The 26,178-nt window shown below is 31.2% G+C and overlaps 2 protein-coding genes across 2 annotated transcripts in view; both read right to left on the reverse strand.

The window, feature by feature from the left end:
* The window catches only part of LOC134693335 (DNA ligase 3-like), a 30,676-nt gene extending 14,887 nt beyond the window's left edge, over positions 1-15,789 (reverse strand). The window contains exons 1-9 of the mRNA XM_063554090.1: positions 15,706-15,789; positions 11,398-11,926; positions 10,596-10,766; positions 9,494-9,634; positions 8,362-8,468; positions 7,786-7,830; positions 3,509-3,595; positions 2,269-2,348; positions 1,064-1,141 (exon numbers count right to left, since the gene is read on the reverse strand). Of these exons, the coding sequence (XP_063410160.1) occupies positions 1,064-1,141; positions 2,269-2,348; positions 3,509-3,595; positions 7,786-7,830; positions 8,362-8,468; positions 9,494-9,634; positions 10,596-10,766; positions 11,398-11,683 (995 nt within the window). The 5' untranslated portion in view covers positions 11,684-11,926; positions 15,706-15,789. The remainder of the gene's footprint in view (positions 1-1,063; positions 1,142-2,268; positions 2,349-3,508; positions 3,596-7,785; positions 7,831-8,361; positions 8,469-9,493; positions 9,635-10,595; positions 10,767-11,397; positions 11,927-15,705) is intronic.
* A 3,398-nt stretch (positions 15,790-19,187) lies between these two features.
* LOC134693336 (DNA ligase 3-like) overlaps positions 19,188-26,178 on the reverse strand; it is a 37,097-nt gene continuing 30,106 nt past the window's right edge. The window contains exons 16-18 of the mRNA XM_063554091.1: positions 24,684-24,807; positions 20,363-20,727; positions 19,188-19,566 (exon numbers count right to left, since the gene is read on the reverse strand). Coding sequence (XP_063410161.1) covers positions 19,477-19,566; positions 20,363-20,727; positions 24,684-24,807 — 579 coding nt within the window. The 3' untranslated portion in view covers positions 19,188-19,476. The remainder of the gene's footprint in view (positions 19,567-20,362; positions 20,728-24,683; positions 24,808-26,178) is intronic.

Genomic DNA, 26,178 nt, shown 5'->3' on the forward strand with positions numbered 1-26,178 from the left:
TCTCCAGATATCCTTCCTGTTTTTCAGTCATTGTTTCAATAATCTTTTCAATTGAATAACTGAAACTTAAGGTGGTACCTAACACTACAGGGAGATAACTCCGTAAAGTCATCTTAACGTTTAAATTACGTTGTGTTGTAAAGGGAATTTTAAGCTTCTCAATGATAAAAATTGGTATTTGTCAAACTGCTATATAATCAGTGCAATTTTTCTGACAAAACAGTTAGTTCAAAATTTTTGAAATTTTTATATTTTTGCTAAAGGGTCAAAGTAAATACATTGTCAAAATTTTATGAAAATTAAACGAGCCAAATTAATTTTAGTGAAAGTGTTAGGTACCACCTTAATATTTGTACTATTTATACATGTGTTTTTCTAGGATTTCTCATCATGTATTTTCATATTTGGTTTGTAACACCCGGAGATTACATTTTAACTTATCCGCCTGTTTGATTTGTTCACACATCATTGTCAATATTTTTGAATTGTATGTGACTGTCATACAAGTAAGAGGTTTAGCTATTTTTAAAACCAGGTTTTATACACCAATTTTTACATAGGAAAATGCCTGTACCATTTCAGGAATATCACAGTTGTTGTCCATTTGTTGGCTGTGTTTGATCGTTTGATTTTGCCATTTTATTTAGTCGGTCTCATTGGAGTCTAAGCGTGACAGAGGATTGCCTATTTTTTGTAAGCGTGAAAAGTGAAAGTCAAATTATTGTGTCGTGAAAACGGGAAATGAGGTCTTGTGGGACCCGGGAAATGACAAAAAAATGAGAATTGCTTACGTATATAGTGTAAGCCGGATACGGGAATATGACAAATCAGTAAGCGGGATCCGAACTCCCCAATGAGACCCCCTATTAAGGACCTTCTATTTTGAATTTTCCTCAGAGTTTAGTATTTTTTGTGATTTTTATTGTGTGGTATACATCAATGAGACAGCAACCTTATGACATCAATAACCAAAATAAATCTAGAGACTATAAGTTGACATGTATGCACATGTATAAATAATTTTTTTAAATTTTGTCATTAAAAATATAAAACATATCCTTACATGTGTTTTGCTCCTGCATTAATTCTCAAGTCATGTTTAATCAACCTCACAAACATCTTTAAATCATTGGATGAACATCTGAAGAAAAAAAAATCATAATCAATTTATTGTGAACTAGTATCATTTTTTTAGATTCACTCCTGTATCTATAGTATGATAACCCAATTACTCTGGATAAGTCGATCACTGATAAAAAAAAAGATATAAGAGATATTATATTATCTAAATACTATATATACCAAGTGGAATGCATAAAAACAAATTAAGTTATCAACCTGTACAAAAGTTTTTAATATGACCAACATTGTGCAGCTAGATTTAAGAAATAAAATAAATTTTGGCAGTGAAATGTCAAAAAAATAAAAAGCCTAAAAATGTTGATACAACCAAAATAATATAAAATAAAATTTTGACAATAAAAAAAAAAGTTAAAGACATTTTTCTACAATGCCTAACCACTTGGAAGATACTTCAGAAAAAGCAATTCAACATAATTATACGTACAAACATACATTCAAAGAATGTATACTGCACGTGCAATAGACGATTCTCCATTTTACCAGAAAAAAAATCTATTATAAAGTTGGCTTCGGTTTTTTCTTAGCATGCTTAGTACTTAAATCCACTTTCAGCGTTCTTGCCTATATCATGGGGACCCTTTTTTTAAATTTCTATTTTCTATTGGTAAAAGACAGGTAGTACACAGAAAACCAATATCCTATAGCCAGAAAAATGGCAATTCATAATCTCTCAGTGTAATTGCTCACGGCTGATGATCTACTAAGATCACTATGCCAGTCAGAACTAGTTGTTCAATTCTTAAAGTGGTACCCAACACTTTCACTAAAACTAATTTGGCTCGTTTAATTTTCATAAAATTTTGTCAAAGTAACAAAAATATAAAAATTTCCAAAACTTTGAACCAACCGTTTTGTCAGAAAAATTACACTGGTTATATAGCAGTTTGACAAACACCAACTTTGAGAAGCTTAATATTCCCTATACATCACAAAGAAACTAAAACGTTTTGCTGACTTTACTGAGTTATCTCCCTGTAGTGTTAGGTACCACTTTAAATTGAAATTATCATAAGATTCAGATACAAACATCTTTTTTCACATCTGTTTTTAAAAGGATTATCAAATATTTTTTAAAAACTTTTGCAGTTGTTTTATCAATTCCTTAATTGTACAAATTAAAACTACCTTTTTGTAACTTTCTTTAAAATTCTTAGCTGGTCATCTTCTTTTGTAACATTGGACAGGTCCTCCAAATAATCGTCAACCTGAAATGTAGAGTAAAAGGGTACTGTATCCATTCATAGGCAATTATCTTTTATTTTATAAAATTGTTTTAGATAAAACACCAAGTCATAACTAAATAGGGTTTACATATAAACCTGTTTCCCTGGTTGACTTTCAAACCAATAATATATCAGGTATATATGATCAACATACAAAATGATGTTGCTGCTGAAGTTAAGGTCCCAACACCTTATCTAAAATTAATTTGGCTCTTTAATTTTCTTAAAATCTTGACAAAATATTTACTTTGACCCTTTGACAAAAATTTCAAAAAATTTGAAGCAACAGTTTAATCAGAAAAATTACACTGGTTATATAGCAGTTTGACAAACACTTATTTTGATCATTGAGAAGCCTAATATTGCCTTAACAACACAATGTCATTAAAGCGTTTAGCTGATTTTACAGAGTTATCTCTCTGTAGTGTTAGGTACCACCTTAATTATAATATGTGGGAATCAATCGAAAATACTGTACATGGTCCAATTTCAATATCAGAAACAATACCTTGTCCATTTTATTTTCCAAATCAGTTTAGGATATTTACTTGTTCATGTTGTTAGGAACATATCAATAATGATGCAAGAACCATTTATCTTTGAGCTCATGAGTTTTGTCACTATTGTTAGAATCAAAATTTGGTTTTCAAAGAAATCAAATTAAGGTGGTACCTAACACTACAGGGAGATAACTCTGTAATATCAGCTAAACCTTTTAATTACGTTGCGTTGTGATGGCAATATAAAGCTTCACAATGATCAAAAATAGTGTTTGTCAAACTGCTATGTAACCAGTGTAATTTTTCTGATAAAACGCTTGGTTCAAATTTTTTGATTTTTTGATATTTTTGTAAAAGGGTCAAAGTAAATAATTTGTCAAAGTTTTATGAAAATTAAACGAGCCAAATTAATTTAGTGAAGGTGTTGGGTACCACCTCAAGTAAGTTTTGTTAACTTTAATTATTGCAGGGTCCTATCTAAGAGAAATTAAATATTACCTATGCTGCATATACCGATACACAGAATACAAAACTAGAACTTCATTGTGTACTAGATTTTCATCTTTTAAAAGTAAATATGAAATAAATAAAAAATGTAAGTGTCTATGAAATCAATCTTTGACCATGGAACCGTTTTCTTACCTCCTTTAATAAAAGAGTACTTTTCTTTTGTGGCTGTAATGTATCACTTTGTTCAAAGAAAATTCTCACTGTTTCTGCTACATCTCCCTATAATGCATAACAAAAATCAATAAAACATGGTATGATTGCAATCTCATTAAAATCCGATGTTCTGATACGCTATAGTGCAGTCCCCTATAGCGTATCAAAATTTCAGATTTTAATGAGATTGGGTATGATTGATGCATAAAACAGACAGAAACAAGTGAAACTGCGAGCTACTGCTCACTGATGATACCCCCGCCGCAAGTGGATAATATTAATAGTGTAAAAATATGCAAGTGTTCGGTAAACAGGAAGTCATCGAGTGATAAATCTGAAAAAGTATCACACGTTATAGCTGACTTATATAAATCCTGAAACAAAATTTCAGAAATCCTTGTATTGTAGTTCCTGAGAAAAATGTGACAAAAATTTTCAACTTGGCTATCATGTGTAAAATCATACAAGTGTTCGGTAAACAGGAAGTTGTCAAGTGATCAATCTGAAAACGCATCACACGGTATAGCTGACTTAGATAAACCCTGAAACCAAATTTCAGAAATCCTTGTATTGTAGTTCCTGAGAAAAATGCGACGAAAAATATTCATAGGACGGACGGACTGACTGACTGACTGACGGAAAACAGACAGAGGTAAAACAGTATACCCCCCCTTTTTTAAAGCGGGGGTATTAATACACAAAGCCTAACCTGGATTTGTTTTTTATGAATGAGTTACACTAGTTGACCTGGATAAATCTGCTTAAATGAGTCACTGAACAATCCCTATTACCATGATTTAATGAAATAAATATTGTGACAAAGGAAATGTACAGAAAATGCATGAATTTACTATTATATAAAGATTTCTACAAGTGTGTTATAATATTTCTCCTCTGTAGACAGTGAATTTTTCATTTATGTGAGGCTGGCCGAGCTTTTTAATTCATTAAAATTTAATTGTTGAGAGTTGAGAAATATCATTATACACAAGTTATACAGTCGGAAAGCTGACCCCGGTTTGACCCCATTTCTTAAAGCAACAATGGACGTCATGTGATTACCATATATGGGCATATTTTTACCAAAAAAAGTTAAGCTGTTTTTTTGAATTTGTAGCATTTTGCATGAATTAAAACTATTTTCCTTTAAAGTGAACATTCTTGAGTATATAAGAAATATATAACTCCACTCATTTTTCTCTCAAATGTGTCTTTAAAGTCAAGGTGTTGACGAAAAAAATTGGTCACAGAAAATTAAAATCGTAATTTTCTTTCTTAACTTCTCGGGAAGCTATGCTGAATTTAAATTATGTTATGTATCATAACTTGGACTATGATATGTCAAATTTGTGCCAGTTGATATGCTAAGATACGCAAATGTGCCAGTTAGATGTGTCGATATTTCTGACGAAGCGGGGGCGACGGTAATTCACGAGTTACGTCCCTTTGTTTGACACTATCATGAACAAACTATTGTTATATCAAACACCATATGCTGTTATTTACAAGTGGATATTATTAAAAATAATCTTCTTACCTGTAAACATGTGCCAAATAAATAGAGAAACACATTTTATCACTTTTCAGAACTCAGTCCCAGTAAAATAGGCCCTAGATGTGTCCTTATGTGCCATAATAGGGTTAATTATTTATTATTAATTTAATATTCCAAGAGTTAATTTAATATTCATGTTTTGGTAAGTATTTTTACTGCTGCAACTAAATTATTTTAACACAGAAATAAATGTCTACTCAATTTATACAAGGGGTAGTCTAAATATTCATGAATAATGTATCAAGACAGTATTAAAATGATAAAACAGGAGTTCCTTTTCATTACTTACACTTGCAAGTAGGTCCTACCTTTTTCATTTAAACTTAAAAGAGATCATAATGAAAGCATTCTGAATATAAAATTTGTATTGTTTTAAATAAAAGGAAAATAAGTTTGCAATCCTTGTAGAATCTATGAACAAACTAAATATAACAATAAATGTTCTCATTGATTTCATGCAAGTTATAGTTCTAATGAATGGACTCAAATAACCCACACTTAACCAATAAATTAATGGTGCTAATCATGGGCTTGAAATAAATAAGATTAAAATAGACTCAGTAATATTTTTCTTTTTCTATATGCATTTTTATATTTATATAAATTAAAGTATTTCACAGCAGTTTCTGGGGACTAAGTCAACAATTATTTTTTTAGATCACAAGTCAAAATTAATGTCAGTATGATAATGTTTTGAATAAGATTGATTGAAATGATACTCTGAAAGAGATTGTTTGAAGGCAGCAACCATTTGTTTTCAGGGAGGGGGGGAACTATGGATTTTTTTCCTGACAAGTTGAAAACAATTCTTCTCTTCCAATTTTAGCATTTCATTTAATGGCAGCTGAGGGTAAAACAAACATTTTTTTTCTCACGGTCAAAAACAAATTATTTTTTATCCAAAAATTGGAAACTTTTTTTCTTCAAAATAATCAATACTCAAAAGCCACCACCCCCTACCCCCACCAATGGTTGTCATGGTTGTTGGCTGCCTAAGTTCAAATTTAGGAAAAAACTTTTTCACTTACTTTTGCAGGATTCCTTTATCACAAAACACATATATTATTGTAAACAACGAATGAGTTGTATGTCGGTCATCTAAAGCAGTAAAGTTTGTGCAAAGTCATGCTTGTATAAGATTTCCTTACCTTGTTTTAGTTAAGTCATACATTTCACTGACTTAAAGAGAATAATTAATCTAGTCAAATATTCACAGCTGATCTCGCCATTACTTTTTCAAACAAACATACTATGTGTACATTTACTGTGTTCAGATGCAAGGTGACAGCAATGTGTAAGACCGAAATACTACAATGTCAAAAAATTTCTTTCTTTGGAATTTAGTTCAAACCGGGTCCCAAGGGGTGATAGAACGTTATACTTGATGCTTTTTTTAAATTTTGAAATATGTATTATTAATTGTTTGAATAGTAAATATAGTCTTTGTTAATATATATATGCAAAAATAGAAGAAAATAATTTTAAAGAACTATCATCGGCATTACAGGAGCCCGGATTGTTAAAAGACGGCCATTTGACATGTTTGAGAATTTTTTCTCCTTTTGATAATAAAATCTATGGTTAACAAATCGAAATAAATCTATTTTAGACCCTAATGGCAAGTAGGAAACTGAAAAAATTTGTAAGGGTTCCGCGGAACCCAGTGTCTCGCCTATTTTTGCTGTATATCACAGGCTCAACAACAATGAGGAAAAAAATCAATAAAAATATTCCTCATTACTATTTTATGATTGTAAGAAAATCTAAGTCCATTTAAAAGTAAATTACAGAAAAAAAACTGAGTAATCTTTTTACAAACTTTACTTCTGGATACAATCTTATGATCATAATTAAGCTTCTGTCCATGTTTGGTACAAACCCAGAATAGTTTAAGAAAGTTATTAAAATTTTAATAACTTTAACCACAGAGTGAATGTTTTGTTTCCCTGCAGAAAAAACTAAGTCCATTTAAAAGTCAAATATGGAAAAAATGGATTTATTTATTTACAAAATGTACTTCTGGATACTATCTGATGATAATAAACAAGCTTCTGTCCAAGTTTGGTACAAACCCAGGATAGTTTAAGAAAGTTATTAAAATTCTAAAAACTTTAACCACAGAGTGAATGTTTTGTTTCCCCGCAGAAAAAACTAAGTCCATTTATAGTAAAATACAGAAAAAATGGAATTTTATTTTTACAAAATTTTCTTCTGAATACTATCTTATGATCATTAACAAGCTTCTGTCAAAGTTATTAAAATTTCAAAAACTTTAAGCACAGAGTGAATATTTGTTGACGCCGCCGACGACGAAGGAATGTAGGATCGCTTAGTCTTGCTTTTTCGACTAAAGTCGAAGGCTCGACAAAAAGGATAAACTTTTAAATTGGCGCCAAAAACAAAATCGCGATATTATAGCAATTTCAGCATGGCGGGTTTTAATATCAGTTCCATTGTTGTCTTAAGAAAGTAGCAACAACGGTCGTTTCTAAGGGCTTGCTTTCCGACTGTATAGTGTAGGAATCTGTTTCTCTAATGATTTTTATCCTTCCTTTTCAAAGATTTGCAGAAAAATGTATTCAAGGAATTTTACGTCATAAAATAAATATGACAAATCCTTTGCTGAAAACAGATATTTTACTAGTGACGAGAAATGTGAAAACACTACAAAAATTAGAGAACATTATTTAAAAAGATTTACCTGATTAAGATCTTCAACCATTTCTTCTAGAGATGTACTAAAAATCTGCAAATAAATGTAGACAATACAGTTTGACCTTCATAATACATGTACAAGATAAAGCCAATTGGAGGCAAATCTATAAAAAAATATATATGGAAAAACAACATAAAACTGAGACCCGACTAATGCATATGTGTGAAATGGGAAATTAATCATTTTTTTAGATTGGTTTTTTAAAATTTAATATGGGAAACAAGACTGATTAATTTCATCTGTTCTCCTTTATTATGACTTTGAAATATACTTTTTGGATAGTTATGATGTTTTCCCTTAAGGTTGATTTCATTTTTATTTTACTGTTTACATGAAGGCATACATATATGCATTACAGAACTTGTTTCATGAGTGTTTCTCTCTAAGTAATAAAACCTCAAACTGACAGGGTAATGCTGTCCAATGCAAACAGAGAAACCACTGAGGCACACACACAAAAGCTGAAGAGTACATTTTTTGTTGTTCTATGGATAAAATAAAAGTAAAATGTCTAATTAATACTCAATTTTATCTGTAAATAAATAAATTATAATTTATTACCTGGCTAAATAATTTAACCAGCTGTTTACTCTTCACATTATAAACACGCTTCACAAATCCAGGTAACAGTAACTTCAACCACAAGTAGGCATCACCTTTAAATCCATCTATAAAAAATATATAAGGATGTACTGCAGAATACAACTTTTCACATAACTTTTAACTTTTACTGTGAACAAATAATCCCTCTTAAAATCATGTCTTTTCTTTAAACAGAAATAATCAAAGATATATTCTTATTTATTTTGCATGAACATTTCTATTTAGATTGCCCTTCTAAATATTTATGAATAAAAAAAAATTAAAAGGGAGATAACTATAGTCCTATCTATCTACATGTATATGATTTAGAAATGTAGACTAGCAGACTTATTCATATTTGACAATGTAAAGCAGAAGATTCGTGTTGAACAGTGGTCAACCAAATGTTTATCTTCTGCAGAGCTTCAAAGCAGTGTAGGATAAAGGGGGATAAGCATACCATTTCTGGAAATCAAAATTATTTGTACTATAAAACTGTAAGCCTCATATATCAAATATATCTACCTACTACAAATGAATTTAATATTCAGAAATAAACATTAATTTTGAATTATTCCATATTGATAAAATATTAGTAGGTTTTTCTATATGAATGGGATTTTGAATAAATAAGCATATTCACCTGCGGAAAAAGGATATTCACCGCGCAAAACGTCGCGTGCTTTTACATGTATAATTTTGGTAAAAAACGTTTGAGGTACAATTAGTTTTGGTAAATATTTTCCATTACATTAATTTCTCTCGGAATATGGAATAAAACATTTACTGTCTTTTGTTTTGGTAAATATGTGGTTTTATTGACTTTTGAAAAACTGATATGCACTGCGGGGTTGGCCTCAGTGAATATCAGTTTTTCAAAAGTCAATAAAACCACACATTTACCTCACCAAAAGACAGTAATTGTATATTATTGCATGCATTTATTATTGTGATTGTTGGACAATCAACACAAATGTGAGTTTAATTATTCCAACATTAAGAAATGCTGCACACAACTTAATGCTACCAAATTTAAAATGACAGTCTTTATTTTTGAGACACACTATTTCGACACACATTTTGTAATAATAATAAACAACACAAAAATTACCTCCATTAGGACCATTTTTTAAGAAATTGGATACTTTCTGAGTTTTTGCCAGGTAGCTACTCTCGGCAGCAATGTCTGCACATAACTTCCTGTAGTTCCTAAAGTTATCACTAGAATCTCCTTTCTTACTGGTTCCTGGTTCTAAAAGAAAAACAGACAAATTGCTTAGATTATCTCTCAACTGCAAGTTGTTAAGATTATTTCACAACAGGGAGATATTTCTTACTGGAAATTTAACTCAATGTTATATATTCAATGTATTCAAAAATTCTTATATGTCAATTAACTGTTGCTTTGAAACAAAGCCATGTAATAATGCCAGTTGTAATTTGAACAATACTAATGATCAAAATGAATATATATTTGTTGTTTGTGTTAAAATAAGCATAGAGTCAGAGAAAGCTTGATTTCTTATACAATGTATTCATAAATCAAATACTGTATTCCAATCTGCTTCTTCAAATACCATGTTTTTCACTTTCATCCATTTCTTGCTAATTTCACAAAGCTTTTTGTTGCAATTTTTGAATTTTAGTGATTAATCATCTAAGAAAAGATCCTAGTTTCATATTTTCAGAACAGTTTAAACTTTACATTTGCGTTTTTTTTTTTTTTTAATTTGTTTAAGCAGCATTATAACAATGATTTAAGTTGAGAAATTTTTTGGTTAAGTACATTTAAAGCCTAGAAATATTCCCTGTATAGCTTATGTAAAATATTATTAAAATCTAAATTGTTCACCTGCTAACTTCTCTTTTCTTCTGAAGCAAGGCAGGAAACAAGTATATATGTTTGTGGCTTAAAATTTCATTTGAACTTGTACTTGACACATGTCAAATATTTTTATTTCAAATAAGTTTCTCATTTTTGATATATAGATTAGACTGCTGGTTTTCCTGTTTAAATGGTTTAAGACTGGTCATTTTGGAGCCCTTTATAGCTTGCTGTTTTATGTGAGCCAAGCTCTGTGTCAAAGACATTGACCTATAATGGTTTACTTTTACAACTTAGACGTAGAGTTGTCTCATTGGCACTCATACCAAATCTTCTTATATCTATGTCCATACAAAATACTATTGAACAAATTATGTTTGAACCAAACCTTCGTCACTATCAGCAGATGATGGTCCAGCCTTTGGAGAAGCTGCTGGTTTTGTAGGTGAAGGTTTAGGTGGAGACTTTGAAGGTGAATTAAATGGCAGTTTTGCTTGTGTAGTGGCTTTTGGTGTCCTTTTTGGAGTTTTTGCAGGAGACTTTGAGTTGGCTTGGGAATCTGAAATAGAAAAATTCTGAAAATGATTACAACTATAAGATTGTTATGATTTTTTTTTCAATTTAAGAAACTTTCTTGGCAATCTGCTGTTTTCCAATAAAGTAAACTATCTATAAGTAAGGTTAACTCATTACATGTCATTGTTATGAACATTTCATGCTATCATGGCTATGGGAACTTTCATTTCAAAATTTAATAGCTTTTTCTATAATGTACATACATGTATGAGTAAAACATGTAAAATAGCTGATAATCATACAGTACAGAGAGGATAAAGTTGTGTGCAGTTTCATAATTTTAATACAACTGATAAACTAACACAATTATATTATCATTATCATAAGCATGATAAGACACAATTAGATCAGTCTGCATCTGATAAAATAATTTTATAAGCTCTTGCATCATGTGCATGACTTTAGAAAGTGCAATTTCAATGCATTATAGCATGTTTGAATATGGTCAGATGTTTATCATCTACAGAATTTTAAGAACAAACTTAATTTAAAAGATATATATTCAAATAATATTCTTAAGATTGCTGCCATTGCAGTTAAAATGCATAATCCTCCAGATTACAGAAATTTGTTGTGTTATATTTTATATTAAAATGTCATGTATGTATAGATACCATCAATCATTTTATTTAGACGATCTTTATCTTCTTGTTGAAGATCTCCAAACCCATCCATATCTTCTCCTTCTTCTATCTTCTTTGTCGTTGCTCTGGCTCGTTTGAAAGTTTCAAACATACAATTTGGATGAAACCATTGTTTCATATCTCCCCCCTCGTCAGAGAATGGATTGGTCGTGACTTTGCCAATTCTAAGTTCACCTTTGGCGATCTTAGTTTTACATTTCTTACATCCTGATGTTCCCAGTTTGGCATACCCAACGATATACTTGTTATCAGCCATATTTGCAGTTGTTGTGTCAGGTTCACAGCTGCTCCAATGTTGTATTGGTAGATTTGTCTTAAAGAGGAAATCTGGTATCCTTTATCTATTGGTACTGGTACAAGACAAGTTAGCAACCTACAAACTTGATAGACATGGGTTCCAACTTCACACTCAAAGCACTGATATAACTGAAGACAAATTTTACTTCATGCATTCTATAGTCAAGCAGAACATATTCATGATATTGGAACACATACAAGTCTGAAAAATAAATTTAACAAGCATTTTGGTTTAATCATGTTTATACTTATTGTTGTAGGCCATACATGCCATATGGTGACTGACTTATGAAGTCTATAAGATATCTATAAAAGTTGCTGACCATGTTAAATTATATCCCATTAATAATGCACTAGCATGACTAGCCAATATTAACATGATTAATACCAATAACAAGTTTACTCCTTTTCATTTTTACACCCTACACATTCAGACACTTTTTTATGCATTTATCATGTTTATACATTGAGATTTAGTGTTTTATTATTTTGTAATCAAGTTTTGTTAAGTGTATTGCTATAAAAACAAAATTTCATTATTTCAAAATAAAGTTAAGTTTCTGAATGTTTTTGTGGTGTTGGAATCTTTATCATCAAGATCATGTTTATTATGTTGTGGATCATGTGTATAGTGTACATTGTGTATTGTTATAAATTGTAATATAAATAATGAAATAATTTGCTTAAAAAGTGTGTTTACTGAAAATGGTATATTATCTGCAATTTGATGTTGCACCATACTTTGGTAATTAGAAAAGAGAAAAAATGCAGTTGTTAAGATTAATCATTGTTAATACGTCCACTTGTGTTCTGACTTATTTATTTTGCTCCTAAATCATCATGATCATAGTCAATTGTCAGTGATACAAATAGAAAATTTGGATTTTCCCACATTTCAGATAAATGAAAAGATTTTTATTATAATTAGATTTTTCGATATATATATCACTTATTTGTACCATATTTATACTAATATACCATAGTTTTACTCTAAACATGCTAAATATGCATGTTTAGAGTAAAAAACATTTTTTTTCATTGGCTAAAAGTTGTCGTCAAAAACACAATTGACCAGGCGTAACTAAGGAGGGACCCGCCATTTTGAATTGATTGAATCAACAAATGTTCGATTACTACTATATAATCGAAAATAAAACAACACCTACCTCAAATTTGTCGCTTTAAGGTAATTTAATCCGAATTTGAAGCCTACAGGTAACATAATAACCTCCAGTTTGAAAGTTTTCATTAGTATGACGTCTTTGTGCCAAAATAATTCATGAAGTTCGACGGAATGTTTTCTATTTGTCAAATTTAGACATTTTTTCAAGTTTTATCTTATTTTTTCTTTATTAAGTAATGCATTAGAATCGGAATAACAGTACTGTCATGACTGCAGTTGAAGAGTTGCAAATCTCCATTTTACTGTCTCCGCTACGCGTTGCCAGTAAAATTGCATTAGCAACCGTTAAATCTACAGTTGACGGTGGCAACTGTATACACTGATGGATCATGCATGGGAAACCCTGGACCATGTGGAGCTGGTGAAATCATATATACAGAAGACTCAAGACCAGCCATACGACTACACAGACCTGTTGCTCTGACAAAGAGGATCCATCCTACTAGCAGAGCTTGTAGCATTTGTAATGGTACTGGAATTTTGTATACCTATATTGATGCAATTCGAGACATCAGAGAACACATCGAAGACCTAAGAACTAATGGGATGGAAATTTGCATCCTACGTCCTATGGACACCAGGCCATGCAAATATTCAAGGAAACGATGAAGCGGACTTATTGGCAAAGCAAGCATAGCAAGCAGCAGAAAAAGCAACACAACTCTTGCCAAAAAAACAACATAATTACCCTAAACAGTCAGGGGACTTACTTAAACAAGTGATTTTCTAAATCACTGATTCAAGTAACATTATTTCCATAAAGGTTGGAAGTTAGAGTTATCTTTCTTTAATAATCACCTATTTAAGTAGCACAAATTAATCACTAGAAGAAGTGATATAATCTTATTTTAGCTTTAAAACTTATCAGAACCAACATCTGTGTTGTCTGGGATGACCAGGTCATTTCAGGTGATGACCTTGTACTGAATCTAGGATAATGACATAAAAATCACTTGTTTAAGTATCAGACCTCAATTTCCTTCCCAAAAATCACTTCTTTAAGTATCATTCTTTTAATGACCCCCACTAATTTCAACACCCCCGAACATTGGAATTTTTATAACGAACAGTAGAATTTTATTACATAATCTGAAAGATGAAACCTTGAACTTCACAAGAAAAATACTCCCACTGCTGTGAAAAATCTTTTAAGAAAGTATCAGTTCATTATGTAAAGCCATTATTATAGCATTTTTTCAACTAAATTAGAATTTTCAGCTAAATGATAGCATCAAAAGCATAAACCTTGCTACTTAAAGAAGCAATTAGTTCATACTTTTTAATTTTACTAATTAAAAGATATTATTTGAACCTATGTGTTTAAAAATTTAAAAAAAATACAAAATCCCAATTTGTGACAAAACTTCGAATTTGCTACTCAAATAAGTGATTTAAAAATCACTTATTTCAGTAAGTCCCCTGACTGCTAAAAGACGTAAAACAAGGTGCACACAAGAGTGTCATGCTGAAGTGGCAAAGACGATGGGAACTAAGCAACACAGGAAGAGACCTCTTTGAGATAACACCAAACATTAAAAACATCCCAATCTTTGACTATCCATCCGAAAAATTCTTCAGCATCTTTATTCAACTTAGAACTGGCTACACAACTCTTAACTATAATAAACAACGCACAGGGCAAAACACTACAGACTTATGCAGCTGCGGAACTAAGGAAACACAACAGCACTTCCTCACAGAGTGCCCCAACTACGAGAGTTATAGAGAAGAAATGTACCACCAAATTACAAAAGAAATTGAAATACGCAAGATCAACACATGAACCCTGCTAGGAAGACTAGATCACGAAAACACAGAAGAATATAAACAGAAGTTAGAAATCATTTCGGCCTTATTCAGTCAAGGGTCTAACTTTAATAAGTTATTAGAGAAAAATAACATGTACATGTACATGCTGTTATTGTGAGCTAAAATATAAAAAAAACTGTGATAACAAATGTATGTTATATGTTTCAAAGGGACAATATACAACCTTTATTTTGTTAAATTTTTCTCAAGTTCTATTGATATTATAATTTTCTTTTAGTATGCCAATCTTTGAAAATATATAACAGCTCATAGTTTACAAATCATGCATAGTTCACCTATGTTATTACAGAAAATATATTTCTGCAATAACCTATGGGTATTATTACAGCTTCTCTATCATTGTCTATATCTCAAAAACGGGACGTTTGGACTGACCAAAAATCCGCAACTTCAATCGTAACAGCAAAAACAAAATTAAAGTATATGGAGGAAAATACATTGAGGAAGATACACATAGGGCGTAATATGCACCAATGAGAAGAGTTGTGCCATAAGATTGAGGATTGAGGCAACTCTTCAACTACAGTACTGTTATTCCTTAACAAGGTCTGTGCCATAAGGCCAATATAGTATACATGGTACAAATAAGTGATAAAGAAAAATCAAGAGAGATTACTCTGTCATCACGACAAAGATTGAAGATTTATGATAATAAGGGGGAGGGATTATATGGGGCTCATAACAAGATCCTGTCCTCAACTGGGTCAAGTACCTGTCAAAATAATGGGGAAAATAATTGGATACCCGTTTGTGAGTATCTTCCCCGACCTGTGTTTGTTTTTGGATTATTTAGAGACATTTCAGGCTTTTGAGGCAACATGGGCAAGTGCCGAAGTGGCAGTTTTTCACGTTACTTTTTGTCATTAGAACAAATTCTTTTAGCACAGACATTTTGCAAAAAGTACAATGGTGCATGCAGGGTGACACGCCTGTATGTAACAGCTGAAAAGCATTTTTTTCTTTCTTACCAGAAATTACAACGCAACACAAAACAATTTTGCAGAGGTTTGCGATTTTTCAAAACAATGTAAACAGACAATTTTATCTTTAAAAGGGAGAGCGAAAAGTTATTAAAACCGGAGTGCAATCCCGAGAATGTACCCATATCTCACAAGATATCAAAGAAAATTTACAAAGTAGAGTCATCACTGCTTAAAATTTAAAACGAAGTGTCTTATTAAGATAGGACTATTTAACTTCCAGGTGTTTTTTGTTTTTGTTTTTAAATTCAGATTCCACAATACCGTTTACCAGGAACATATATATTGACTACCCAGCGTTTACTGTTAAATTTTGAAAAAAAAAATCTGATTAATCAATAAAAAACTAAACAAATTTATATTTAATTCAAGAATGTGTCCATAGTACACAGATGCCCCACTCATACTTTAATATTCCATGTTCAGTGGACCGTGAAATTGGGGTCAAAACTTTAATTTGGCATTTAAATAAGAAAGATCATATCATGGGGAACATTTCTACTAAGTTTGAAATTGATTGGACTTCAACTTCATCAAAAACTACCTGACCAAAAACTTTAACCTGAAGCGGGATGAATGGATGAACAGAATGAACAAACGAAAGAACAGTGGGAAGGACGTACAGACCAAAACACATAATGCCTATCCACTATGGTAGGTGGGGCATAATAATCCATGTGGAAAAAAACTTTTTAGGAAAAGTACAACTGGTCAAGCATACTGCCTATTTTAAAATCTGGCTGAACAACAGGTAAATCAGCAATACCTAGCTATAGTCATGTCACAGTGAAAACTGGCATATCTGGATTGAATTTGCCAGCATTATATATTCCACCCCAAAAAAAATATAGAAAGGAACATGGTCATCTCTAAGGTTTAATCCAGCCTAACCTGCATTGTTGACTTTTTGTTTCACTAAGTTTTTCCATTGTGTTTCAGACTAATTTATTTCAAATAAGTACAAATATAAATCACTGGAACCCCCAGCATCATAGTTCAAAAGGACAGCTTTGATAGCAATAACAAGCTATTATACTTTTTGTTGTATTCAATTCCTGGTCATCTTTATGCAATTTTCCACTTTCTATGCTCTGCATATAAAAAAGATGTGGTATGATTGCCAATGAGACAACTACCCATAAAAAGACCAAAATGACACAAACATTAACAACTATAGGTCACTGTACGGCCTTCAACAATGAGCCAAGCCCATACCGCATAGTCAGCTATAAAAGGCTCCGGCCCGATAAGACAATGTAAAACAATTCAAACGAGAAAACTAATGGCCTTATTTAGGTAAAAAAATATACTGCTAGATAAAATAAGTGCCCTTTATTGAATAACTGCTTTTTGAGTTTTATAGTAAACAAGAAATAATGTTTATTGCTGGATCTGCTTTATTTACAGATTCTTTTTAGCCATGGTGTTGTACTTTAATTTTTGCTTTTAGTTTGAAAGTTCCTTTTGTATGCTTCACTTCTTTTTTGACAGGTAATGATTCGAACGTAGAATTTCTAAACCATAGAACACAAGTAGAAATAGTACACATATTAGTAGCAGACGTATGACAGTCAAAGGGACGTAAACAGTTCTCTCATTGTAATCCTATATGCAACAAACAATATGCCGGTAACTATCTTCTAACTTTATTTTCCCCCTAGGTTTTATATCAATTGAATATCCTGATGTCCTTTTAGAACTGGTTAGATGATGGAAGACAACTATAGATTCCAAGTAATGCTAACTTCTTATACAGTTGGGTGAGCCTAAAATATTGGTTTCTTTTGGAATATATAAGGATATATAACTCTGGTAAAAAAATTTCAAGTAATGAAACATGTTGTTCTATTAAACCACTGTCCCATGTAAGGGAAGAGTTGGGATCCTGCTAAGAAGTCTAACCCTGCCACATTATGAATACATGTGCCTGTTCCAAGTCTGGAGTCTGTAATTCAGGGGTTGTCTTTTGTTGATGTGTTTGATTTGTTTTTCATTAATTTTTTGTATATAAATTAGTTTTCTTGTTTTCTTGTTTTACATTTGTCATTTCATGGCCTTTTATAGCTTACTAAACAATATGGGCTTTGTTCATTGTTGTAGGCTGTACAGTGACTAAAAGTTGTTAATGTCTGCGTCATTCACTTTCTTGTGGAGAGTTGTCTCATTGGCAATCATACCACATCTTATGTTTTATATAATGTGAAAGTCCGGGTCAAGTGTATTTGTATTCCAATGAACACTGCATAGATCTGAAGTGATCATAAAATGTAACTTCCATTGGAAAAGATTTTTGAAATAGAAATTGACCTTAGAAACCTATCAAACAACTTTTTAATTGGATCAAAATGTAGGCAAAAAATTGTTAGATTGTATATTACAATTAGAATATACGTTTTCTATGAGATATAAAACAAAATTTTCCTGTTTGAATGTTTTTACACTTGTAATTTTGTGGCCCTATATAGCTTGTTGTTCGGTGTGAGCCAAGGCTCCATGTTGAAGGCCGTACATTGACCTATAATGGTTTACTTTTTTTTAAATTGTTATTTGGATGGAGAGTTGTCTCATTGGCACTCACACCACATCTTCCTATATCAAAATACCAAATATTAACTTTGAACAGCCTGTAATTCAGTGGTTGTAATTTGTTTAAATGTGTTACATATGTTTTTCGTTCATTTTTTTACATAAATAAGTCCGTTAGTTTTCTCATTTGAATTGTTTTACATTGTCTTATCGGGGCCTTTTATAGCTGACTATGCGGTATGGGCTTTGCTCATTGTTGAAGGCCGTACAGTGACCTATAGTTGTAAAATGTTTGTGTCATTTTGGTCTTTTGTGGATAGTTGTCTCATTGGCAATCATACCACATCTTCTGTTTTATATAATGTGAAAGTTCGGGTCAAGTGTATTTGTATTCCAATGAACACTGCATAGATCTGAAGTGATCATAAAATGTAACTTCTATTGGAAAACAGTTTTGAAATAGAATTGTCATTAGAAACCTATAAAGCAACTTTTGAATTGGATCAAAATGTAGGCAAAAAATTGTCAGATTGTATATTACAATTAGAATATACGTTTTCTATGAGATATAAAACAAAATTTTCCCGTTTGAATGGTTTTACACTTGTAATTTTGTGTCCCTTATAGCTTGTTGTTCGGTGTGAGCCAAGGCTCCATGTTAAAGGCCATACATTGACCTATAATGGTTTACTTTTTTTTAAATTGTTATTTGGATGGAGAGTTGTCTCATTGGCACTCACACCACATCTTCCTATATCAAAATACCAAATAATAACTTTGAACATACTGCTGTAAACCAGTATTACCTCTACACTTGTAGCCATCCAATACAAGTAATTTCAGATGGTACCAGTAATATAATTAAAACTTGCAATAAAAATAATTCATTCCAAATATAAGAATAACTAAAATGACCTATACGGTTAGTTGATCCAACATTTAAATCAGATTTTTCATATGTTTTAATAATGTCTAACAATATCAATATAAAACCAACCAAGGCATTATCAATTATACATAACAAATCATTCATTATTCCATTATTAGTTCAACCAAGCATGTCTGCAAAACAGTGCTATTCTTAATCTCTTGAACTTTATTAGTCACCACAGATCTACATAATTTCTCCAATAGTCCTCTCATTTCGGATGTGGCTGAACTCATGCCACCACCCTCACTATCATTCATGACTATTCTTGTTTCTCACTATTGACAGTGGCACCCTTAGTTTTGCTATTTCTTGTTTGTAGATGTGCCTGAAGTTGATTTTCCTTTCTTTGTAGTTACTATGTCAGATGCTTCCTTAGATTTCTTAAACAGATCCTGAAATAAATAATTATAGGTAAAATCTAACATGTAAATTATATTGCAGCTAAAGTATTTATAGAATATAAGTGTTTACTTTAAGTTCATAATATTCATGTTCCTTGTTCATTAGTTGAGCCATTAATATTTTATTGGGTTTTAGACATAAAATGTACTATAACAGGTTTTATTGTTAATGGTTACTGTGAAATAGCTCATTTGGCAGAGTTAAAACTTTGTGATATCTAAAGCTAAACCAAGTTAAGTTAGTATGCTTTGCCTTTTTCCTAATTCATGAATCTGTTCTTCTTATCATGAGGAGTTGATCAAGTCTTAATTGTTGAATTTAAGAAGCTTTGCATTATGAATTTTAGATAAAATGATCAGAACAAAGCCAGCACAGGTAAATCCTGTGTGTGTTTTGTCAAGCATCACCAAGTGTTATTAGTTTATTCATGTATTTTCTTCTACAGAAGAATCTAACATGAAATAAATTAATTTTGGATGTAACATGTCTCAGATTGGCTGACCGTGTTTGTCTATCAGCTCATAGATAAAATTTTGTGATGTGAATATGACATCATCAACGTTTTTTCATGATTTACTCTGGCTTTAAGTTGAATTTAGAATTAAATTATAAGGAATGACTGTAATACTTTAAAAATTTGGTGCTCACTTCAAAATAACCCACTACACAAATTATTTACTGTGCACCACATTTTTATGTTATTTCTTCATAGACAGAACAAATATTACAGTCGTTCCTTAAATAATTCATAGAACTTGTCTATCTATTTTGAAAGCATTTCCATACCTGTAGCATTGGAACATCAGTGGCATATTCCCACGTTTTATCATCTCTAACATCAGCAATCCTGGGAAATCTAATAGATATACCATCAGCTGTATGGGCTGGTGATTTACTAAACTCTGCTCCAATAATTTCCCAGATTGGCGATTCTTTCGGGTCCTTGACAACAAAATCTGGGACCAGGGACTTGTTGACATGTAACCAGTTTGGTACTTTGGTGATGTCTTTGTTTATCTTCACCACTTCAAGCTGGAACTGTAGTTCTTCTAAAGTCTTATCATCAAGACCTGAGCTACATTTTGTAACAGTACAGAACTTGTTTGTTTGAGGATTGTAGGCTCCCATTAAAAATATTGACATGAGTCCACCTGGAGAGAAGAAAAGAAAAATTGTCTGCATGGAAAATACAAAATTATTTTGTTATAATCATACACAATTTTGCACTTTTCTGGTATTAAAGTTAAAGGGAAACTTCGCAAAAAAATCAAAAATTCATATTATGTCCATTCTGTATAAAAATGCTCAAATTTATAAATATTAAAGTTTTATTCCGCTAGATAAGAGATCACCATCGATTTTAAATTTTGAGTATCAGTTCTTTGCGTTCCGCCATTTTGTTATCTTGTCCAAATAAAAATCACGATATGTCTATAAACCATAAAGAAACAAAACTACAGTAACCGTAATTACGTGTTGATATCTTGTCAATCGTACGGTTGTTTTATCTGACTAACTTACTTGATTCGGAAAATGTTCTTATATTTTTAATAACCATATAGTCTGTTATTTTTAAACTGTTAATATTGGAATTAGTTAAAAATTCAAAGTTCAAATCATAAATAAGAGTTCCGTGAAAATTGTTTTCGAAAATCTAATTCGTTCATAATTCTTTAAAGTAATATTCTTTATTCAAATAAATTAGGATCTTCGCTCCACTGATCACCCGCATGGCTTAAGGTATTACTCCCAAAGGTATTGTGAGGGGTGTAAGGTGACACGACCAGGTATTCAAGCGATTTCCTGTCGGGCCTGCAAGTTCATGCATCGTTTCACTTCTGTAGGTATTGATCAGTGTACACGGCCGATAACTTATAACTAACCATTTTGAACTATCAGGTGCATGTATAATATACATCTCTGTCTTGCGTGTCCGAAAGTGATATAATATACTAGTCATTACTTAACTCATACGCTTGTTTATAAATAAAATTTCTGGTGTAAAGAATATTATTTATAAAAAAAAAAAAAATGATACCAAAAAAAAATTAAAAAAAATTGAAGATATACAAATATACGTATTTTTTCCAAGGGTTGATTTGGGGAAAATCAGAGACATATAATTGTATTATATGTCTCTGGGACAATGTAATATTTACTCTTGTCAATAGTAAAGGACATAGTTGGATCATTCCAGAAATGTTGATTTAAAAAATGTGCGCACTTGTCGACGATTCATTTATACGCCGGATAGAAAGTTACGGAACTACAGCGCAATTTAAAATATATACATATCCAGGTGCGGGAATTTCTCGCTACATTGAAGACCTGTTGGTGACCTTCTGCTGTTGTGTTTTTTTATTTTGGTCGGGTTGTTGTCTCTTTGACACATTCCCCATTTCCATTCTCAATTTTATGTATACATTGAACATAAGAAAGAAACATACATTTTGTGCAAATTGGGGTAAAAGTTTTGTAAATAGACTAGTCTACGTATACCAACAGTATGTAATCATCCAATTCGATAGACTATTGTATACCAAAAGAAGAAGAAGAAGAGGAGGACCAATTTGATTTAAATACAGGTCGATCTATAACTTGCTTTGGTTCATCGAAGTTATGAACATAGTAAAATCACAGATTTATATATCAATTAGATTGTTCTCGAATAAAGAAAGAAATTCGTCATCACCACAACTGTTCCGACATATGCAACTGGACGTACACTAATAATCCCCGAGGGATGTGAATATTTTCTAGGAAAGCTATTGAGTATTAAAGTTTCAAATCATTTTCGGGATTTATTTTCTTTCTTGATATTCAATGACAGCAAATTTAAAGAATAAACTGCTTGTCAGATATTTGTATGCTTTAGGGGTATTCTTGCCAGTTGAACCGACTTATAAATTATAATTACATTCAAAAATAGGGAAAGATGACATTAAATTCGTTGTCTTTTGTTTTTAAACATCTTTGGTCAAATAGTTATTAAGTATTATACGTTGTGAGACGAAGACTACTTTAATAAGGACGTCCCCGATTATGATTAAATTTGGTTGACGTTTTTCACACTTGATAAAGAATATCTATTCGTAATTTTTCGATTCCATTCCAAGAAGACCTTAAATTTGCTGTCAATGTTTTAAGACTTCTCAAGTACAAAAGTATTTTTTCTTTATTCGTTCATATTATATTCCGCTTCGGTAGAGTTATCTTCAGTGAGTTCCAGTTATTAATTTGTACGTGGCTTTTAAAAAGTCTAAATCTAAGTGTTCTCATTCATTTGTTTGCCTAATAAAGACAAATAAAAATACTTTGGTAAAGCTATTTATAATTTCTAAGTTCTCCTTTTTATTAGACATCAATCAAGGACAAAAGGTGTAAATCATTTCAATCGGACATATGAATTAAGTTTCCCGTCTTTAACCAAAAATTGTGTATTTCTTAGTAAATTAACTTATTTGAATTCAAATAAATAATAGCACCAAACATAATTAAATAATTCCACGGCGATCAATTTTTATTTGTCACCAACTTGAATATATATTTTAAATATGTGTATTGGATGCTCCCCTTGTCTTATAATTCACTGATCCGAATAGACAGTCACACCTGGCAAGGTGTGCCCGAGAGGCGTGGTAAAATACCGAAGTGCAAATAACAATTTACCTTCCAACAAGCAATCTACGAGTATTGCTACAGAACCGTGAATACACACATCGTATCAACCAAGTCATAGCAGAGATAGTAAAAGGTCAATAAGAGTACACCAACATATTGTCTTTACAGATTATTGTACTTTACTTTGTTCACCTTATCAGTCCGAAAATACATTAATTAAAAATCAATTTATAACTTTTTGTGTTGTCTACAAAAATAATTCGAATATATACGTTTAACATAGAAAATTTATCTCATGAATATGTACAATTGAACGTATGTGCGTTTTATCTTCTTATTATCGGATGGTTATTAGATAAAGCATAAGTCATCGGCGCGCTTACGATTACGTTAAAATATGATTAAAAACCAAGACTTTTAATGATTGTTTTTTAAATCCCGGCATGCAAAAACCAGGAGAAAACGTCACGACCTACAGGAAGTAGTTAATATTTTTTCATTAAATATTGAATTTCTCCTTTATTACTGCACATATAGCGATAAAACTTTGTGAATATATATATATTATGTCATAATGAGCATATTTAAACCATAAGTAAAAATCGTGAATTTTCCCTTTAATAGTCACTTAAATAATAAATTTTCTTATATCTTTATCTATTTATATAAAAAAACATAAAATTGTACAAAATAAATACAAAGTGGAATATAAGCCCACTAAACACTCTGACTAAAAACAAGACAGATAGATTGGTTATCCGTTGGACTAGTCTACTCTTAAAGGAGGGTAGTTTATCTAACCTAATAATGACCTCATGGTTCAGCTAGCAAGCAAGCTGCTAACCAAAGATATTACCTTTTCCTACACACTCAATGCGTTCAGCTGTAAGGAATAACTGTATTGTATTTTAATACTTGCTTCTATTAATCGTTTATTATACAGTCAAAAATTGAGGTACTCCATCAACACATAAGTAAACCCAAAAACTCTCTTGATTTGAGATATGTAAGCTAGTATTAAAATGCATTAAACTTATTCCTGTTCTAACATGTCTAATGTAATTGCTAAAGTGTGCCTGTTTCATCTTATCTTTAAATAAACTGAAAGATCATCTGTAGTTGCATTCCTTGAACTATAATTAGCTCATGGAGAATACTGATCTGACATCTTCTTTATATTCCAAAGTGAGATTTTTTTTCTGTCCACTAATGTAAATTCAGAAATTATTGCGTGCATTTATTATTGCAATTTTGTCATTTTAGACTTAAATGCGATTTTAATTTTTACGAATTTGAGAAAAATCCTGTTAAATTCATATAAAATATTTCAAGATGACAGTTTAAATTATTGCGTTTACAACTCAGTCTCATTTTTCGCAATAATAAAAACCTTGCATTAATTTCTGAATTTACAGTATTAATCTTGCAGTAAAGTTCAGACCTGCTGAGTCATCAGTTGTGACCTCATGAAGTTAACCTTACTGACCTTTATTCCCTGTACCATAATAAGCTCCAAGGACAATTAAATCTGCTGAGTCAGCCATTTTTCCTTCCTCTAAATAATCTTTCTTTACTTTTAACCAATGTCTCTTTCCAGGTGAATAAACCCCCTGAAAATTGTTAATTGTAAATAATTTTTATAGATCAACAATCAAGAAATGAATCAAATTTACTCACTAGATAGCAAGAGCTTACACACTGAAAGGTCTCATTTTCTTTAATTACTAACCATTGATTTTATGTTGATATTCCTAAATATAAAGCTTAACTACAACTATCACATAAACTTAATAAGACCAAAGAAAATGAGGTCAGGGTCAGATAAACCAAACTAAAAATACATGAACACCTTGCAATTATTTCATACATCAAATATGCTTTAAATTAAGTTGACCTATATATGCACATAGAAACAAACATAACCAAGAAAACATTGATCAATGTAGTGAATAAACCATGAAAATGAAGTCAAGGTAAGATGTACCCTGCCTGAGACAGATATGTACACCTTCCAATTATTACATGCTTTAAAGATAGTTGCACACAGTATCTAAGAAACAATCTCAACCAGGGAAACTTAAGATTGATCAATGAACCATGAATATGAGGTCATGGTCAGATCTTAATTTCAAGACAGACATATACACCTTACAATTGTTCCAAACACCAAATATAGTTGACCTATTGCTTGAAGTACAAGAAAAACAGAACAAATCATTATACCAACTGAAATCAAAAGTGAACGATTGTTGTTTATTCTATGATATTTTATCCTTCTCCAGTTTTCAAGTAATACTGTGAAAGTACTTTTATTCGTAGGGTACCAATTTTCCTGGTTTTCGTGGATGACTTTATCCACGAATTTAAGAGTCCAAGGAAATAAAACAACCATTGTTCAAATCAAGACATGGAAAGATCCAAAGTCAGGTTTGACTACTGATATAATCTAAAAAAAAAAAAAAAAAATATATTGCATAACGTCAAATCTGAGAATACTTTAATAGCTGTCACAGAACTACAACCGCACTCAGGATTTTACCCATTTAATCTTTAATAACATAATTATATACATAAGCTGTACAATTTTTTATCTTTAAATTCTCTTATAAATAGTTTTGATCGATGAAAGTCAGATTTCTGATATTGATATGCTAGTATGATAAAGTGTTCATTTTATATCCTCGTAGTTCTCGTACATATTGGAAATTATAATTTCATAAGTACTGGGCATAATTTTGATAAAAATTTGACAATTCAAGATACGTTTATAGCAATTTTTTATGTTACTGTTTTCCTTAGGTGACATGTTTATGGCCTAATTAACACCTTTGATAGTCTTAAATCTGTACCAAGTCAGGAATATGACAGTTCTTGTCTATTCGTTTTTGATGCGTTTTGTTATTTGATTTTGCCATGTGATTATGGACTTTCCGTATTGATTTTCCTATGAGTTCATTATTTTTGTGATTTTACTTTTGATC

This window comes from Mytilus trossulus, chromosome 12 (genome assembly GCF_036588685.1).
Source record: "Mytilus trossulus isolate FHL-02 chromosome 12, PNRI_Mtr1.1.1.hap1, whole genome shotgun sequence".
In the NCBI taxonomy this organism is placed as follows: domain Eukaryota; kingdom Metazoa; phylum Mollusca; class Bivalvia; order Mytilida; family Mytilidae; genus Mytilus; species Mytilus trossulus.